This window comes from Muscardinus avellanarius, assembly GCF_963383645.1.
Source record: "Muscardinus avellanarius genome assembly, chromosome: 12".
NCBI lineage: Eukaryota > Metazoa > Chordata > Mammalia > Rodentia > Gliridae > Muscardinus > Muscardinus avellanarius.
Window position 1 is genome coordinate 25,164,106 of NC_137798.1, and position 20,633 is coordinate 25,184,738.

At 42.7% G+C, this 20,633-nt stretch overlaps 1 protein-coding gene across 3 annotated transcripts; it reads right to left on the minus strand.

Annotated features, from left to right (window-relative positions):
• Positions 1-2,225: 2,225 nt before the first annotated feature.
• TTC5 (tetratricopeptide repeat domain 5) lies at positions 2,226-18,899 on the minus strand (the record flags this gene model as incomplete). Of its 3 annotated transcripts, none has more annotated exons than XM_080707265.1 (10): positions 2,226-2,345; positions 4,659-4,803; positions 9,012-9,226; positions 9,364-9,510; positions 10,177-10,233; positions 12,652-12,743; positions 13,417-13,567; positions 13,948-14,159; positions 15,012-15,144; positions 18,834-18,899. In XM_080707265.1, the coding sequence occupies 10 exons, from the start codon at positions 18,882-18,884 to the stop codon at positions 2,226-2,228; spliced, it is 1,323 nt and encodes a 440-aa protein (XP_080563391.1). The 3 variants fall into 3 exon arrangements, with proteins under 3 accessions (XP_080563391.1, XP_080563392.1, XP_080563393.1); XM_080707266.1 differs by having other exon boundaries at positions 13,393-13,567; positions 18,834-18,884; XM_080707267.1 differs by lacking the exons at positions 12,652-12,743; positions 15,012-15,144; positions 18,834-18,899 and having other exon boundaries at positions 13,948-13,991.
• Positions 18,900-20,633: the final 1,734 nt, after the last annotated feature.

Here is a 20,633-nt window from a genome sequence, read left to right on the forward strand (position 1 = left end):
TTGGGTACCTAGACTCCATATTCCATATTAGGATAGATTTTTTTCTGAAAAATAAATATATAAATATATGATAGTTTCACCTAAAAAATAGAAAAAAATATTCTCTGGTAAGAAAGAAAGCAAAAAGAAATATTGAAATGTTATCTTTAAGTCATCAAAAGCTTGGTATCAGACAAATGAAACTGTTATGTAAGATTATCATTTTTAATTTTAGATAAATTGCCATAATACTAGATGTCAACTACTAAGCCAAGCATGGGAGGGAGGGATAGGGAGAGAATGGGGTGGGGATTGGGTGGGGGCTGACTGGGAAAAGTGTGCATGTATGTCTACAAAAGTATGTATCCTACTATGATGTATGAATACAGTGCACCAATAAAATAAATAAATAAATAAAAATAAAAAAATAAAAAATAAAAACTGCATCTGGCTATCATAGGTTCCTTGATGCAGTCCAAGCAGAGAATTTCTGCAATGATATCATACTGGTTACTCATACTGGCTTTACCTTATCTTTGAAAATTCCTAGTAATTTTCATACATGATGTATATCTTCTTTCTGAGTATATATGTCAGAAAGTTAGCCCTTTGGGATCAAAAGAATGGACTCCAAATTTTATTATGTTGTTAGATTCAACCTTTATAACTTCTTTAGACAAATTCTTAATTATCCATTCTCTGAGAAGTTTTGTGTGTTTTACATTCTTTATAAATTTTCATTAATGATACTTAGGTCACTGAGCAAAAAGTCCTAAGCTGTGGTTCATGGACAGTTTCAGCTACTAAGTAAGGCCCTCTGCAACTCAGTGAGACCCTGTTTCAAAATAAAGAATAAAAAATAGGGTTGGGAGTGTAGCTCAGAGGTAGAATGCCCCTGGGTTCCATCCCCAGTACCACAGACACAAAAAAAAGTATCAGTGATATTCTAGTTTTGTTTTTTTTGTCTGTTTGGTTTGGTTTTTTGGTGGTACTGGGGTTCCTGGAAACCCTTCTACCTCCAGGATACACTCCCAGACTATCTATATATATAGTGGGGGGGGGGTGTTTTTTTTTGGAAACAGGGTCTCCTAAGCCAGCAAGCCTGGCTTCAAGCCTGCGAGATCCTCCTGTCTCCGCCTCCCAAGCGCTGGGATTACAAGTATGCACCACCATGCCCGGCATATTCTAGTTTTTAAAGCAGATGTAGCCAGGCATCATGGAGCAAATCTCTAGTCCTACTACTTGGGAGGCTGAGACAGGGGGATGGCAGGTTCCAGCTCAGTGCATAATAAGATAATTAGCAAAACTGTTTCAAAATAAAAAGGGCTCAGGATGTAGCTCAGTAGTAGACATCTTCCACATACATTTATATGCACTGATGTCTGATACCATTCAATTGGCTGTTTATTCTCACACACATTTCCTCATTTTCCTATGAGGATATTAAGAAAAATAAACATTATCAAATGTATCACTAGAACCTAATGAAACTGAGCATATAGCCATGTCTGGTATTTCAGCCCAGGACACTGCTAGAATAGTACTGCTCCGTCACCCTGAGCTGACCGATGAGAAGACGGAGGGAGGCAGGTACCAGCAACCATCTGGAGCTGACATGGCTGTACCAGGCCCTGTGCTGTTATTCTTTTAACTGGGAGAGAAATAAACTCTTTTGTATAAAGATTAGTTAGGGGGTAATACTCCAGTAGGCTAAAGAGATCCTAAACCTAAGAATCCAAGCCTGGAGAAAATAAAGCAGACCAAACTATAGGTATTTTTTTTCCAAAACAAATTTAATTCTGTTCCAGCCCCAGATCAGGAGAACTTAAATCTTAGAAATAAAAATTGCTCAAAAATGAAGCTATTAAAAAGTTAAGCCCCCTCCCTTAGCAATAAATACTGAACTGATATATACACATTAGACTGAGGAAGGAGACAGGAGCAAGGATCTTGGGGGCTCTGCCCCACGGCAAGATCCCAACAGTTCTACCAGTTCTGTGCTCTTTGCTTAAAACAGAGAGCAGTTAAAGAGGCAAGAGTGGTACACCAGGGATGTGGGGCCCTGGAAAGAACTGGAACGTGACAAGGAGAAAGAAGAGACGCAAAGCATCGTACAGGGCAGGAAGGGAACGTCTTCATTTCCAACATCCCCTCCCCGGTGCAGTCGAGTCATGACGTGGCTGGTCCAGTGCAGAGCCCGGGGCTCATATCTTCGCTGCTGCTCCCACCTCACCACGCGAATCAGGTCACTCACACCGCGGCCGTGACGCCACCGTGGCAGCAGCCTGGCTGTTGGAGCCCTGTGGCTTTCCATTCACCACCAGGAGGAGGGGCGTTTCCACACGAACGCTGGAAAAGGAATAGCCCTAGGAAAGACAGACAGGTGCATTACAGCTCAAGGTGGAGGGCGCTCCAGTACAGGACACACCAGCTCTGACTTTCTCCCCACCCTTCCCTTACACTAGATAAAACGGAGCTAACAAGCGAGATATGATTTTCCCAGTCTTCAATCCTCAGAAGGGAGACATGGAGCAGGTGATGTGACTACAAGAATAGGACACTTCTGATTCAAAAATGTCCAGCTCCTCACATTCCCTAACACTGTGAGCAGCAGCGCACACAGAATCCATCCTTCCCCAAGGTGCTTCTTCACAAACTACATACGCAGAGCAACCATCCAGAGCCACTGGAAGTTCTGAAAAACTTAGCCCAGTGTCTGTAAGGCACTAAATTAATTTGCCAATTACAAATTAAAGTTACTTCTCTGTTTTATATTAGGAGGAAGAAACAGAACGTGTAACAGAGTATAGTTATTTTCCTAATAACAGAAAAGATACCAGCTCACTTTCCCAGTTTGAATACATCTTAAGTTGTAAAACAAAACATGCTACTAAAAGATCCTCATCCAGAAAGCACTGTTCTACCGCAGTGTGAAGCTGGCTCTTTAAGTCAAAGTAAAATAAAGAATGCTAGCTGGGCATGGCGGCACACGCTTGTAATCCCAGTACTTGGGAGGCTGAGACAGGAGGATCGCAAGTGCAAAGCCAGCCTCAGCAGCTTGGTGAGGCTCTCAGCAACTCAGTGAGACCCTGTTTCCAAATAAAAAATATACAATAGGTCTGAAGGTATAGCTCGGAGGTAGAAGGCCCCTGGGTTCCATCCCCAGTACCACAAAAAAAAAATAATAAAATGAAATAAAGAATTCTCAAATCAATTTTTTAAATTCTTAACAGGAACATGGGCAAGTGACCCCCAAAAAAGGCAACTTATAGAAGACAAATAGTCAATAAATATATAACAAAACATTCAACCTCACAAATAATCAAGAAACCAAATTAAAAGAGTACTGATGCTACATTTTTCACATAAAATTAGCAAATAATTTTGCAAATGTTTCTTCTCAATTTTGAGAAGAAAATTACAGGGAAACAGTCATATCTACTGTTGAGAGTTAATAACTGGTACAAACAACCATCAAAAAAAATTGGCAATATGCATTAAAAGTCTTAGAATTCTGCATACCCTTTGGACTCAAGAGTCTACATTAAAAATTTGTTTAAAGAAATAATAATTGATATGAGCAAAGATATAAAAATGTTCACTACAGTAATTTTACAAAAGGGAAAAAGTAGAAAAAATCTAGATGTGGGTCAAACCCTTTCTGGTAAAGGGCTGGACATAAGTGGTTGAGGCTTTGTGGATTATTGCACAACGAGTCACCTCTGGCTCTCTGGTGCAGAAGCAGACACAAGCAATAAATAAGTGTGACTGTGTTCCAGTAAAGCCCATGGACACTAAGATTTGGATTTCCTATAATTTCCAAGTGCCATAAAATATTACATTCTTTTCCACATTTTTACTTAAAAATATGAATACCATTCTTAGCTCACAGGCCATAAAGCTACAGGTCATGATGTAGATTTGGCTAATGCACCAGTTTGCTGCCCAATGACCTAAATGGTAAAAAGATGGCTAAATACCTGCCCTATAAGATTTTTGTAAAGCTCAGATCAGGAATATAGCCGTAAACCTCTTAGAAGTGTCTCAGTGTCTTGCATTCAGGTATCATCACTGTCATCACCATGACAATGTGTCAATTGAGAACAATTCAGTGGAATATAAAAACATAAAAAATGTTCACAAGACATTTGTTTATAATATCCTATACATGACTTTAAAGTGAAATGTAGCCAGGCGCAGTGGCCCATCCTGTAATCCCAGTATTTGGGAGGCTGAGACAAGATGATCGTAGGTTGGAAGACAGCCTCATCAACTTAGCAAAATCCTCAGCAATTTAGCGAGATAGAATAAAAGGGATGGGGAGTGTAGCTCAGAGGTTGAATGTCCCTGGGTTCAATCCCCAGTAGAAAAAAAAAAAAAGAGAAAAATAAAAGTAAAATATGCGTACTTATTTCTGAAAAGGAAAAAAGCTGGTGGTATATATGCCAAACTGTTAATACTAGTAATATCTCCATGAAAATATTTCAGTCTATTTTTTAGTTTCTTTTTGCTTACCAGTAGTTTCCCTTTCTCATAATAAAGAGAATATAGCATACACAAATATAATACACACACACATTCATATGTGAATGCACCTCTTTTATGCCTATTTTTCAAAAGAGATAAACTGGCTCCACTTTGAGAATGAGAGTCACAAGAGCATCCTAGCTGCTACTCACCTTTCCCTTGTGCTGAATTTGGTGAAGCCGAAGGTTGGGCTCAGGGATGGCTACAGAGTCCCCAATGAGCACTCCCCAGCTCTGCACCATATTATACACCATCACTGCATAGCAAGGTCCATCTGAATCTACCAGGCCGAAGGTACTGCCGGGTGAAGATGTCAGGAGAGAAAAAACAAGTTACGTGGGCAGGAAAGAAGAGCAGAAGCAACAGTTTTAGAATACCAGCAAAATGAATGCTTTCTCAGTTCCTTCCCCAGAAAACCTCTGACAGTCCCGTCACCCCTGTGTACAACTGAGTCCTCATTTGTCTTGGGTATTATTTATCTTACGAAACATGCACGAGACTCAATCTGTCACTTTGCAAAGAATTTAGGACACGTGCCCTCTGAGGCTATCCAAGAAGTATCAACAAGGAACAAACCCCAAATGTTACAGCTGAAACATTATTCCTGGCCTGTCAATGTAATGAATACACCCTTAACCAAACCCTCCAACCATCACTATCAGCTCAGCCTAATTCCACAAACTTTCACTGAGTGTTACGTGTCACACATTGCATTCAGCATTACAATACCAGTCCAGCTATGAATGACCTCTAGTCTGGCAGAGTCAGACAATAAAACCATCCCTTGGGCTAGGGTATAGCTCAATGCCTACTATGCTTAATACATGCAAGGATCTAGATTCCTTCACCAAAAACACAAGGGAAAAAAAAAACCTTCACTTATAGTAAGTGTGATGGTGTGATGAACAATTGAATAGCTTTTCCCTTGTGCTAAATTCAGGGTTACAGGCCCAGAGAAATGTCTAAATCAAACCTGGAAGGCATGGAAGATTTTCTTGAGAAAGTAAGCCTCAAAGTGAATCTTAAGAGAATGAAAAATTAGCTGAATTAAAGCAGGAAAGCTAATCATTAACAGAATTTTTTTTTTCTTCAAACCCTCTGGGAGATGGAAATAAGACTGACTTGGAAGGAGCCTGAAGGAACTTCCTGAGTGATGGTGACTGTCTCTATCTTGATAGAGCCATTGAGACAGACAGGGCTTTGGATTACAAAGGTGTAGGCATCTGCGAAAACTTCGCAAACAGAGGGATCACAGGTTCAAGGCCAACCTCAGCAACTTAGCAAGGCCCTCAGAAACCCAGTGAAACCAAGTTTCAAAATTAAAAAATAAAAGCCAGGCATGATGGCACACACTTGTAATCCCAGTACTTGGGAGGCTGAGACAGGAGGATCGCAGGTTCACAGCCAGCCTCATCTACTGAGTGAGGTCCTCCACAATTTAGGAAAACTCTGTTTCAAAGTAAAGAATAAAAAATAGGGCTGGGGGTATAGCTCAAAGGTAGAATACCCCTGGGTTCAATCCCCAACACTGCAAAAAAAATAAAAATAAAAATGGCTTGGGGTACAATTCAGAGGTATAGGTTTCCTGGACTCAATCCTCAGTACCCCCACCAAAAAATAAATACAGCCTAGCATGGTGGCGCATGCTTATAATCCCAGCACTTGGGAGGCTGAGACAGGATGGCTGCACAGGTTCAAAGCCAGCCTCAGCTACTTAGTGAGGCTCTCAGAAACTTGGTGAGACCCTGTTTCCAAATAAAGTATAAAATAGGTCTGGGAGTATAGCCCGGAGGTAGAAAGCCCCTGGGTTCCACCCCAACACCACAAAAAAAAAAAAATACATACATATATACATAAAAATTAGCAAATGTATACTTGGATCTGTATGTTTCATTGTAGGTAAATTTCACATCAGGGAAAAAAAAACATAAACAAATCCTAAACTCAGTTAATGACTAAATGCTAATGTATTTGTGTGTGTGTGTGTGTGTGTGTGTGTGTGTGTGTGTGTGTGTGTTTGGGGATGGAACCCAGGGGCATTTGACCTCTGAGCTACATCCCCCTGCCCTATTTTTTATTCTTTATTTTGAAACAGGGTCTCACTAAGTTACGAAGGGACTCACTAAGTAGCTGAGGCTGTCTGCGAACCGCGATCCTCCAGTCTCAAACTCCCGAATGCTGGGATTACACGCGTGCGCCACCACACCCGGCTAAATGCTAATGTGTTTAGCAAGGCCCTCTGCAACTCTGTGAGACCGTTTCAAAATAAAGAAAAAAAAAAGTAGGGCAGGGGGTGTAGCTCGGAGGTCGGATGCCCCTGGATTCCATCCCCAGACCCGCAAAAAAATAAAAAAGAGTAAAATGGACCAATGGATGAATAGTAGGATAACTAAATGTGTGATAAGCTAGGTATGATAAAATGTTAATGGCAGAATACAGGTAGCTGAGTACACAGATGTTAACTGCAAAATTCTTTTGACTTCACTGAATGAAAATTTTTAGAATAAAATATATGAGGAGAGTAGTGATCAAGAAGAAACTGTAGGATTATCTAAAAGAGTAACTGTATAAGTGCACAGGCATGAAAATAGCTGTTCTGAAGCTTACAAAATAGTGCCATGGTTAAAACATTTCTATGTGGGAAAGTGATGGAAGAAAAGGAAAAGAGAGGCAGAGAGCGAGTCATGAAGGACCGCGTGTGCTAAAGAGGCAGCTGACGCGCAGCCCCAAAGCCACAGCAGCACGGAGCACGCAGCAAGTGGCCACGGTCCAAGGTGCAGCTGAGTTCTCTGGCAACACCGTGGAACACTGGATGAGGGGCAGAGCCAGGGAGACATTTGGAAAATGAGAAGAGGCTAAAGAAGTTGGTACAAAAAGACAAATCTAAGGACTAGTGAGTGCTTCACTGCAGGAGAATGGAGAGGTCCAAATGACCTCCAGAAGCCTTCATGTTGTGGCTGAGTAGACGGATGGCACCATTCACTCGATGTGGAGAGAAGCAGATTTAGAGAGGATGATTAGAATGAGAATTCTGAGCACAGTGAGGTTTTTGACCAGAGCCCAGAGGCATCTAGATACAGGGATCCGAAACCTAGAAGGAGACCTGGGCTAGAAACATCTCTGTGAGCAGAGGGAGCAGCCAGGAGCTTGGGCTCATATGACATCACCAAGCAAGATGACCAACAGACGAGCCAGTGAGGAGTCAGCTCTGTGCCACCACCTGGCACACCCGCACTGGCAAGTTAGCGGCTACGTGCCATCCAGGTGTGAAGGGAAGAGGGAGTGAAGAGAGTCCAGGGATCCTAACACTCAGAAGTTGGCCAGAAAAAGAAAAACCACGAAGTGGCAAAATATTTCTTTGTTCTCGAGTTTCTTAAAAGCCTACCTTTGTCTACACAGCCCTTGCTCACTCCTCTTAGCTCTAGGGTCCACTCTAGTTAACTAAACTTTGTTCAATCATCTTCTTGCTCTTCAAAAAACATACCTCTAGAAAATGCCATGGCGAATGCACAGACACACAGTGGGAATTGTCTCAATCTGGATGGAGCAGAGAAGATGGGAAAGGCAGTAGTGAAAAATAGGTCAGAACGTTAGCCACGCCATGGAAGTCACTAGAGCGATGCTCAGAGACACCGGTGATACTAGAAAACAAACCATTTCGGCAGAAAACAGAAGAAACCAATCAAACAGGGAGTAGGAAAGGAGTCAAAGACCAAGGAGTGATGACTCTCACTCAATACTAATTTGTCAAGATTTAAAATGTTTCTAAATGAATCCTTATTCATCCCTCTGCATTTTCCTCTCCCTAACACTTTTATACTAGATAATAAATATTTGTTGGATGATACCTGAAACAATCTCCCCAACCTTGCCTTAAGTTCTAATTTAAAGCTCACCTTCCAGACCTGCCTAAGCACACTGAAATTCTTCAAACAGGACTGAGAATGTGTTCTTCAACTCTACGATAATCAAAACACAAAAGAACAGAACGATTTTAAAGTGTCTATACCTTTAAAAAAGCATGCCCTGTCAAACCCCAGCTATAAATATAGAAATCCACAAAACACCAAAGTGAGGAGTGGGTGCAGGGGGAACAGGCAATGAAAGAATCTACCAAGGCTTCTATCAAGACACTGTTAGATATCACCTGGGTAATTCCTGCTCATGGGACAAGCACAGAAAGAATCAGAATCAGAAGTCACTAATCTGTGACCACTAACAACAACTGCTGAAGAAAGGCCGGAAGTAAAAAGCAACTAGTCAGCCGGGCCTGGTGGCGCACGATTGTAATCCCCGCGCTTGGGAGGCGGAGACAGGAGGATTGCGCTGGTTCGAAGCCAGCCGCACTGGCTTAAGAGACCCTGTTTTCAAAAATAAAAAAGTATAAAATAGGTCTGGGAGTGTAGCCCGGAGGTAGAGGGCTTCCAGGAACCCCAGTACCACCAAAAAATAAATTAAAAAAAGCAATTAGAGGACAGAAGAGAGGGGAGGCTAGAGGCACTCACAAGGGGACCTTCTCCTCTGTGGTCAGGCTGAACACCACCTTTCCCAGGACCACAGCTCCGCTGTTCACGCCGGGCTGAAGCGCACTCAGAGGCTTCAGCTGCAGGGTCACCTTCTCCCCAGAGGCTGACTGATAGCGCCCATCACCACAAGGGCCGAGGTGGGCGGGGCGCAAGCTTCCCAGCATGCTCTGTAGCTTTTTGGCCTTTACCTTTCCCTGCAAAGGAAGGGGAACGAGGTAAGAAGCTGGAAAGTAGTATGTCCTCCACAGTCTAGCCCTTCCCTCCCAACCGCCTACTTGTAAGGCAAACTGCCACCGAAACCTGTTCTTCTCAGCCCTTTATACGCGTTTACCTTGCTCTCCAGGAGGCTGGTTAGTCTATTGAGGAATTCCAGGAGTTGTTGCTCTCGTTGTTGGGGCTCTGGCCAGGTGGGATCCAGCGCTGCAGCCCGGGAGAAGCCCTCCAGGGCCTCCCCATAACTCTCTTCATATTTATGTAACTGTACGAAAACAACCCAAAACCTCCCAATTACAAACATATCAAATGAACTAGGTAAAGGGAGTAACGCCACAACGGGCTAGGAATCTAGAGAAATAGGCTGTTTCCTTCCCAGTTATCTCCCTGGCCCACCAACTTCATCCTTTCTCCTGGCCAAGGTGATAACAGTGCCAAAGATGAAATCATTTCAAAGAAACCACTTTAAAAACTATAAAAAAGTTAAGTTGCATGCACTGAGTCACCTTTTTATATTTGCACTGAATCCTTCAACGTGTCCTAAACCAGCTCCCCATTCTCCATGCTCTCTCCAGCCCCTTCCCCTCTCCTGGATACTCAGGTCAAACCGAACTACCTTGACCAAGAAATAATTTGGCTTTCCTCACACAGCCTGTATCCTTGTTTACTCACAGGCTCAGAACTAAGTATCTTTTTGGGTGTGTATATGCAGTACTAGAGGCTGAACCCAGGGGCATTCTACATCTGAGCTACACCTCCAGCTCTATTTTTCATTTTGAAACAAAGTCTTACTAAATTGCTGAGGTTGGCCTCCAAACTGCATCTCTTGTTTCAGCCTCTGAAGTATTGAGATTACAGGCATGAGCCACCATCCCCAGCAAGGTATCTTTTTTATTTCATCATCCTATGGCTACCACCCCATGGGTCTTACCGTCGCCCTGTTTAGATGAAGGTCAGGATTACTAGATGCTTTCCTGTCAACCTTTTCCTGTAATGAGATAAAAAGACTATCAGTAGATCCTGCCTCGATCTTAAAGATGGCCATGAGAAATACATTCTAGACCTCTTCACCCAAGAAAAGCTGTACTTTCTTATCAAAATCATACCTATACCCACACTGCTATATAGTAACTGCTTGTACAATATATTATTCAGTCTCTGAAACCTCAGGTTAAGACTGTTTGATGTGTCAAACTTTAAAATATATTTGTAACTAATCCATGTAGTAATATAAAGATAGAATAAGATGAAATATATGAAAACATTCTTTTTTTGTAGGGTACTGGGGATTGAAATCAGGGACATTCTGTCTCTGAGTTATAGCCCCAAACCTTTTTATTTTTTATTTTGAAACAGGGTCTCACTAAGTAGCTAAGGCTGGCCATGAACCTGAGATCCTCTTATCTCAGCCTTCCAAGTACTGGGATTACAGGGGTGAGCCAACCATGCTCAGCTCATGAACACAGTCTAATAATAATAATAATAATAATAATAATAGTAATAATAATAATAATAATTTAGCCAGGCATGGTGGTGCACACTTGTAATCCCAGTATTTGAGAGGTTGAGACAGGAGGACTGCAGGTCTGTGCCCAGCCTCAGCTACTTAAGGAGGCTCTCCACAACTTAGTGAGATACTGTTTCAAAAATATAAGAATAAAAAATAGGGTTAAGGGTGTAGCTTGGAGGTAGAATGCCTCTGGGTTCAATCCCCAGTGCCACCAAAAGAAAAACTTAAAAAAAAAATTAAATAGTGACATGCTATAGAAATGAGGAAAATCTAGAACAAAAAAACATGTCCTTCAGCTACTTAGTGTGAGGCCCTTCGCAACTCAGTGAGACCCTGTTTCAAAATAAAGAATAAAAAAATAGGGCTGGGGGTGTAGCTCGGAGGTAGAATACCCCTGGGTTCCATTCCCAGTTCCGCAAAAAAAAATGTCAGTTTAACTCGTCTTTTCTGCCCATGAGGTTGGCTCCAGATACATGCCAAATCAAGTTTCTATATCCAGGTCCCCTCAAAACACACATAAAAAGTCAAATTTTGATTCTCTAAAATAGATGGCCAGAAACCAAAGCACAGTACAGACAAATGTGCTATGAAAAAAATGCTATGTCTGGCTTGTTCATTCTATTTGTTGCCTGGCACACTGCAAACACATAAACAATATGAATTAAAGTTGTTTAAATGGTTGGTTCACATATGTTTAAAAATGCAGGTTTCATTGGAGAAATTAAGAGGTAAAAGCAACTATATGGCAGAAATCAAATATAAAATTTTGAAGGAGCACACCATATTATTCCTTAAAATGTAAATATTCACAAAAATTAAACAATTAGAATAAAACATAACTCTCCTGTCTAAAAGTTACCTGACTGGAGAGAAAAAAAAAAAAAAAGGCAGCAGTCCTTGGACTGCAAACACAAATATATGGCAGTTCATTTCTTTATTCTGCCACACAGAGCAAAAGAAGTAATGATAAGTTAAAAGCAGCTCTCTGTGTCCAGGAGAGCATGAAAGCCAAAGAAGAGAAAGGAACAGGAGGGCTCAAGGAACAGTGCTCGGAAGGCTCCTAACAAGCAGCAATCGGGCCTCAGAGCCTGAAGAAACCCCATGCAAGCGGCTGCTGCTGTAAAAATGGCCTAAAAGACTAAGCAGTGCCCAAGCCAGCACATTAACTCCTGGGACATGATGCAGAATAGACTGCACACTATCTCCTCTTTCAGCCTATGGGAAATCTAGAGCCATACTATCTAGAGGTTAGTTTAGGGAGAGTACTTACACATTACACTTTATCTTACGCATAAATGTTTTCATTTTTCTTTACTATCGGTATTTACAAATATTAATAGGTTTTTTTTTTTTTTTTTGAGGGTCTGGGGATGGAACCCAGGGGGATTTGACCTCTGAGCTACACCCTCTGCCCTATTTTTTTATTCTTTATTTTGAAACAGGGTCTCACTAAGTTGCGGAGAGCCTCACTAAGTAGCAGAGGCTGCCCACGAACCGTGATCCTCTGGTCTCAGCCTCCCGAATGCTGGGATTACAAGCATGAGCCACCACGCCCGGCTTTAATAGGTATTATTTTAATGAAGACTTTTTTCCCCATTAAAAAAGATGACCATGTTGAGCGAGGCTCTGTGATTCAGGTCCACATGCCTGCAAGACACCTACACAGCTAAAGGGGCTATCTGGTACCAAAGAATCACACTCAAGTAGCTGCTAACGCTCAAGTTATAAGAAGAAATAAGTCACCTCTGCAAACACAGCTTTGCAAAACCACCCGCGTGGGATGCCAGCCAACGCTCCACGGTAAGCTGCGTGCTAAAGAGCCACGGGGAGACTGAACAGGGCTCATGCACCTGCTGCCTCCCCTATTCGTTTGCCCTGGGTGACCACAGTACTTACTGCTTGGGCATAGGCACTGAGGGCTTGTTGGGAGATCTTAGGGTTCTGGCCAGTATTGAAGTAAAGAGAAAGGTACGCATTCCCCAGAATATCTGAAAGAGAAACAGCAGCAGATCACCTTAGAGCCCAAGTTCAGGATAGGACCTGAAGGTCTATTTGAACGAACCCCATATCTGAGCCAAGCAAGGAATGTCACTATATTTGGCATACCCCCAACTCCACTGGGATACAGAGATAAACACAGACTCCCAAAGAGAAATTTGAACGAACTTCAGGAAAATTCCCTTGCTGATGTGGAAACATGTCTCCTCTGTTAGATCAAAGAGCCAAAGGCGCCGGGGCTTATGGGGCGCCTCAATGGTACAGTGAGCACTAGGTCCTGGTTTCCATCGTCAACATTGCAAACAAACAGAAACCCCAGAAGCCCTGGCTTCACCCTCAGACTCAAGGGATGGGCTCCAGATGACGCTGGTGTGTAGCCACGACTGAGAACCACGACTCTGAAACTTGGATGTCTTTTGTTTTTTGTATTTTTGTTTGGGTACTGGGGATTGGACCCAGGCCATTCTACATATGAGCTACACCCAGACCTTTTCTATTTTTTACTTTTGAAACATGGTCTCACTAAGTTGCTGAAGGTCTCACTAATTGCTAAGGCTAGCCTCGAACCTACAATCCTCCTATCTCAGCCTCCCAAGTACTGGGATTACAAGCATGAGCCAGCATGCTTGGGCTAGAAACCTGGAGATTTTGGGGTGCACTCACACCAGGAGCGGCCATCAAGGACATCCATCTGCACAGCCAACTTGGCCTGCCGAACACTGTCCATGACACGGTTCGAATGCTCATCTCCAGTGTCCGTCCGCATCTGGCGTAGCACCATTGACAAGTTTTGGAGGGAGACTTTGTTTTTGCACTACAAAAGGGAAAGACACAGTCACCCTTCCTGGTTCTACCTCCTGTCCTGATCTATTATGATGTGGATCTTCTCCTGTGACTGATTTCTCATCTTATTTCTTGCAGCCATCTGCACAGTGGATGTCCATCTACAAGGATCGCCTTGGTTGCTGACTCTTCTTCACTTCTAGTCTACTCCTGATCTAGATCCCATCTCCTTCTTCCTTTCCCAGCCCCCCTGTTCCTGACCTCCTCATCCAGAGGGGCTCCCCTCCCTTTCTCCCTTCAGATTGTTCAAGCCAAATTCAGTTCTGATCTGATATGGCTGTCCTAGAAAAATTACAGAACCAAAGGAATCCTTCCCATCTGTGCTTCCCGAGGGGATGGCGGGCAGCTCACGTGGGTGAGGGCTCCTGAGAAGCAGGTGTAGGCAGCAGCAACATCCCCTTTCTTCCAGTAGACCTCACCCAGCTGGTTCCAGGCTTCCACCAGCTCAGGTTCCAGCTTCACAGCCTTCGACAGCAGCTCCTCAGCCTTCGGGCTATAGTCAGGAGTCACGTTTAGTGCTTTCCCTGTTAGCATAAGAGCCTGTGCCTTGCCCTGGACACAACCTGGGAGATAAGAAAAAAGACGAAGGAGTTGAAAACCCAGGCAGGGGGAAGACCAGGGTACTTTCTCTCAAGAAAGAACTGCATATTAGCTCCAAGAATGAAAAGAGTTAAAGAAAATCTTTATCAACAAGCCATTCACTGAAAGCTTATTGTACGGTTAATTGACTGGGGAACAAAGAAAGTACTAGTCAGTATGACGGAGAAGAGGAAAGCTATGTGTGAAAAATTACAGTAACAGTGAAGAAGTACATGGTATAACTCAATGACTGTGCTTTAAAAGGTCCAGAGAAGAAAAGACAAGACCTTCCAGTTAGAAAATGATATAAACAAAAAGGCAGGAAAACAGGTTCTCATGGGAGAACATGAAAAAGATCCTCGATGAACAAGTACTCAGAAAAGAGGCCAGAAAAAAGAGTGAGACACTTCAATACTAGGTTACGTTAGGCAACGGGAATGTTTAAAGACACTTAAGCAAAAAAGTGGAAGAGAAGGTAAAATTAAATGTATGAAGTAATGACTTAAAAAGAGAATCATAATCGTTGCCAAAGTCCGTATATAAGTTAATCTAGAAGTAAAATAAAGACAAAAAGATCAATTAAGATTACTGCTTGAAGAATACTTCAAGCAACAAAAATGCTCTATTATTTCATACCACTTGCTACAATTAACCTTCAGGAAGTGTCTTAGGGAATGAAAGGTTGCTATCCCTCACACGGGTCTTTAGAAGGAGTATTTTATTCTACCAGCCTATAGCAGCCATAAACAGGATGCCAAAGAATCTACAAAGAGAGAGAGCAAAGCTCTCCTATTTTGGTGAAGAACAGGGGCTCACAGGTTCTTTGGAGCTCATACCCAATACTTCCTCCATCTGCTGCAGGGTCTTCTCCATCTCCGCCAGTACGTCCTGCTGCTTCCGCCCGGCATCCTCAACACTGTGTGTCTCAAAATAGCAGTCTCGGAAGGAATAGAGCTGATCCACCAGTTCCTAGAAAATGGATGAATGGCACCATTAAGTGGGAAAAGAGCACCTGACAAGGAAATTTGAGACTGACTGGACATAACAGCTCTCAGCCTAAAAATAAGGATTCTCTTATCTCACCTCGGGATGACACAGTAGGAGGTAGACAGGAGACAGGTCTATCAAAATACCACAGACCGTGAGGAGAGAGGCCAGCGTCTCAGGCCTGTTTTCATGGTCCAAGTTGTCCCAGTGTCCAAACTATAATACAATTCTTTCTCCCAGCCACAGTGAGCCTTGCAGTATGACTAAGCAACTCGAGTTGGGAGAAGGGGAACACTTTGCAACTTGAGATAAACCAAAGGTTAACAAGGCTATTTTTGTCTGGTTCTGGTACCCCCAAACTAAACTTTCAAGTTTCTTCTTAAATCCGGACTTCCTAACACCTCAATATTAGAGCACTTACCTAATATGTATGAAGCCCTAGATATGATTCCCAGCACAAAAATTTAAAAACTAAACTTTGTAACAACAACCTTATCCCTGATTTTGCACAGGCTGATATCTGAAAACAAGCATGACCTTTCTGAATGTGCTAAACTTATGAAAGAGACATTGTTTTCCAATGCAAAAAGACCAAATGAACTTGGTAAGCTTGGTATTTTTGCAGGGTTTTGTTTACATACTTGCTATGGTTTTGGTTTGGGTTTTTTTGGTTTGCTTTGGTCAAGTCATCTTCTGGCACTCTCACATTTTTTGCAAGTAAATGTTGTCTTTCTGTTTGGCAAAGCCTCTGGGTCTTCCTGTGATACCAGGCAAAGTTTTTTCACTATCTACTCTTTCCTGAAAGCAAACAGCAGCAGAAACACAAAGTCCACTGCCATAAAGTCTTATCAACTACCTCCACGGGCTATCCTAAATTCACCCACCTATCTCCCACTCACTATGCCCATCCCAGACCATATCAGATTCATCACTGGGCTGGACAACTGCAATAACTTCTTAACTAGTCATCTTGCTTCTACTCTCTCCCGTTCTCGTCACTGTAGGCAGAGTGACCTGAAAAAAGGGTACATCATATCACAAACCCTCAACCAGTTTCCGACTGTAGAAAATAAAATCTGTCTCCTTACATGGCCTACTAAACCTCCCACAACCCACCCTGCCACAAATCCCACTTCTTACCACCCTCCGTCCTATAATACTCAGGCCACACTGGCCACCACCAGCGCCTCAAGCCCATCAAGTTCAGCCCCACCTTGAGGCCTTTGCATGTGCTTTTCCCTTTGCCTGGACACTCTTCCCCCCAGAGCACTGCATGACCCAATCCACATTATCTTTAGATCTCAGCTCAAACACCAACTGCTCAGAGAGGCTCCCCTCTCTGACCAAAGTAATCCCACCACCCCACACACACACTGTTAAATCACACTTTTTTCTTTTGTCTGTAATAAATTTTTGTTGTGTGTGTGGTATTGGAGATGGAACCCAGGTGCATTCTACCTCCAAGCGACATCCCTAGCGCTAAATTTTTATTCTTTATTTTGAAAGAGGGTCCCACTGAGTTGCAAAGGGCCTCACTAAATAGCCGAGGCTGTCTGTGAACCATGTTCCTTCTGTCTCAGCCTCCCAAATGCTAAGTTACAAGCGTGTGCCGCCACGCCCGGCTCCACTTTTTCTTCATAGTAACTATCATATCAAATTAGGTGGCCTAATCATTAACTGTCACTTCCACTGGAATACAAGCTTCATGATAGAAAAGACTTTGTTTTGGGTAGAGCTACACACCTGAGCATTAGAACAGGAGTTGGGTCATAATAAGCTCTCATTAAATAAACTGATTAATATACCATCCCTGTCCCTAAAAAGCACGTATGTGTGAAATTTAATGTAAAATCCTACCCAGAAAAAGAGGATGGACTAGCACCTTTTGCAGTAGTGCTTTTCAAATTTTACTGTATATATTATATATTATTTCCAGGCCCTGGCCTGCAGAGGTTAACTTCAGTAGTTGAGCAGAACTCAAAATTCCATTGACAAGCACCCCAGGTGACTGTCATGACAATGGTCTGTGAAACACACTTTGAGAAATATCCTTTTGTGCATTCGTGTACCCTAAAATATATACTGCAATGAAATCAAAGCTTACCACCATTCCAAGGGATGGCACGGGAGCCAATCCTTCCCCTCCCCTCTACTTCATTATTCCATTCCTCCACTTACCCACCCACCTCCAAGACACTCAAAGCATCTAACATAAATTAAACAGGGGGGGGATGGTTCTCAGCAAAAAATTAGACCCAATTTCCTCTTTATCCTACAATCTGCTTGGGTGCAAATTAAGAGTTTCAGAGAGTGTTATTTAGTTAAATGTTAAAGACATACATGCATGTTTAACAGCTAAACGTGTTAAACATATCAAAGTCAATCACTAGGCCAAACAGGAGAAGGAGGGAGGAGGAGGGAACAGGGTGGGGACTGGGGAAGAGCTAAATGAGTGGTGTGTGCGTGTGTGCGTCCACGTCTCCTACCCCATTAAGATGGATGGCTACGAGGCACCAATCACACTTTTTTTTTTAAAGAAAGAAGGGAGAGCTGGGTGTGGTACACACTTGTAATCCCAGCATTGGGGCGGTTGAGACAGGAGGATCACGGTTTGCGGCCAGCCTCAGCTACTTAGTGAGGCCCTTTGCAATTCAATGGGACCCCCTCTTTCAAAATAAATCAAAAATGAGCCAGGCGTGGTGGCGCACGCTTGTAATCCCCGCACTTGGGAGGCTGAGACAGGAGGATCGCACGGGGTTCAAAGCCAGCCTCAGCTACTTAGTGAGGCTCTCAGCAACTTAGTGAGATCCTGTTTCCAAATAAAATATAAAAAAGGTCTGGGAGTATAGCCCGGAGGTAGAAAGCCTCTGGGTTCCACCCCCAGTACCACCAATAAATAAATAAATAAATACATAAATAAATAAATAAATAAATAAATAAATAAAGGGGCCGGGGGTGTAGCTCAGAGGTAGAGTGCCCCTGGGTTCCATCCCCAATAATGCAGAAAGAAAGAAAGAAAGAAAGAAAGAAAGAAAGAAAGAAAGAAAGAAAGAAAGAAAGAGAGAAAGAAAGAAAGAGGGGGGGGGGAGGAAGGTATCAAGCAACTAGGAAACCAAGTACAAAAGTCAAAAGCACAATAACCTGTGGACTGGGTGGAGTCTGGACCGTTCGAAAAGACCCCAAAACTGGGATTACAACGTTCAAAACACTTGGGAAGTCCCAAGGAAATTAACGAGGAGACACAGTACTGGCAGTTCAGGCTAGTACTGTGATTGTTGCCTATCTCAAACCAGACAGATATTAAAGAAACGGCCTTTGTGGGAATAAAAATAACACGTGATGATAGTTCATTCGTATCTGCAATACACATGCATATGCCGCTGGTTACGAAGGGCTGGAGGGGGGACTTCCTAAGAACGTACAGGCCAGTCAGGGGCAGCACGCCCTCTTCGCCCACTAAGCCCTAGGCTGGCACAGGCGCGGCGCCCAGCCCGGCGCCCTCGCAGCCCCAGCTCGCGGCGGGGGCCGGGATGAGGGGTGCGCCCCCCGGTTGTTATAGTAACCGCAGGACGCCGGCGGCGCCCCGAGCCCGCGCCGAGCTCCGCGTAGACTGGGCTCCTAGTCCTTCCCGAGCCACAAAAGCACGGACAGGTTTTAATCTATGGCCTCACCTGCAATTTCTGCAAGATTCGCTTAGCTTCCTCCTCTTCATCAGCCATCATTCCCCAGCCACACTCGGCTTCTCCGCCCCCAACTTTATAACCACAGAGACTCATCCCCGCTCCCACGCCGGAGCCACAGCGACCTCGCGCGCACCGGAGGGTCTCCTGCACCCGAGGGCCCGCTCCAAACCGACTTAACCAACACCTATGCTCTGTAATACCTTCGGATTTCAAAAGCTTCTTTCCAAAATTCTGGAAACAGAATGTTCTCAAATTAATTACGTATATATTCTTGTTTTATATCTTCCTATTTTTTTTTATCAAGACTATAATACTGTAGCCGGGCGTGATTGCATACACCTGAATCTCAGCTACACTGGAGGCTGAGGCAAGAGGACACAAGTTCCTGGGCAGTTTAAGGAAAGACCCTACCTCAAAATAAAATTTAAAAGCCGGACATAGTGGCACACACTTGTAATCCCAGTACTCGGGAGGCTGAGATGGGAGGATCGCAGGTTCGCGGCCAGCCTCAGCTACTTAGTGAAGCCCTCCAAAACTTAGTGAGATCCTGTTACAAAATAAAGATTAAAATAGGGCTGGGGGGTGTAACTCGGAGGTAGAATGCCCCTGGGTTCAATCTCCGGTGCCACAAAAAATAAATAAATTTAATTTAAAAATAAATAAAATAAAAATTTAAAAGGATTTATGTAGCTCGTGGAAGAGAACATGCCTAGTGTGTGTGAGGCCCTCGGTTAGATCCAGTACCACTAAAATGCATTTTCATTTTGTATATTTATATTACATATATAATACCCTAAAAAAAGAAGACAAGTTAAGACAGTGGATGCCTGTTTGGAATTTTGAAAGGAATGCAGAACAATGGTAACTTGTCTGAATCTTTACCAAACTTCAGATTTTCTATTGATAAGTAATCTTATCATTCTGACAGCACTATCCTAACAAATCTTCTACACTTTGAATAGTATTATAAAAGCCTTCATGTTATACACTAAGGTTCATTGACTATTTCCAGAAGGGGAACTGGGAGGTATGGACCAGCAAGGAAAATTCTTTTCAGGATGTACTCTTGACCTTTTTATTACAGACATATATTACCTGCTCACAAATAAACACAATTTTAGAGCTCAAGCCTATAATCCCAGCTACTCTGGAAACTAAGACAAAAGGATCACAGGTTCAAGGCCGGCAGGTTTGAGGCCAGCACACACTAACTTAGCAAGACCTTTACAAAATGAAAGAAATAAAAAAGGGCTAGGGGTGTAACTCAGTGATCAGACCCCCTGGGTTCAATCCCCAGTGCCTCAGAAAATAAATAAATAAATAAATAATAAATAAATAATACATACATACATACATATATATACCTATTTTTTACATAGATTGCTTCTACATAGGTTATCTCTGGAAAGAGATATGTTAGTAACACAGTAACTGCTTCCTCAGAGTAGAACTGTGTGAATGCCAGAGATAAAAAAGGAAATTTCATTTTATGTTTTTTCTGTATCTTTTTACTTTGCATATGTGGATGTATTAAACTGTTGAATCAACTTTTTATATAGCAAGTAATATTTCTGACAGTTTCTTTACCCTTTTAGTTTTAATTATAGCTTTCTTGTATTTCAAACTCATTCTTGAACCTAACAAGGAATAAGCAAAGTACGTAGGCTTTATATTGTAGTATGTAAAATCTATCTCATTGACTATGACATAATAAGGGGTACTTTAAAACTTTGTTTGGTTTAGTTTTGCAGTACTAGAGATTGAACACAGCGGTTTTCTACATCCCTA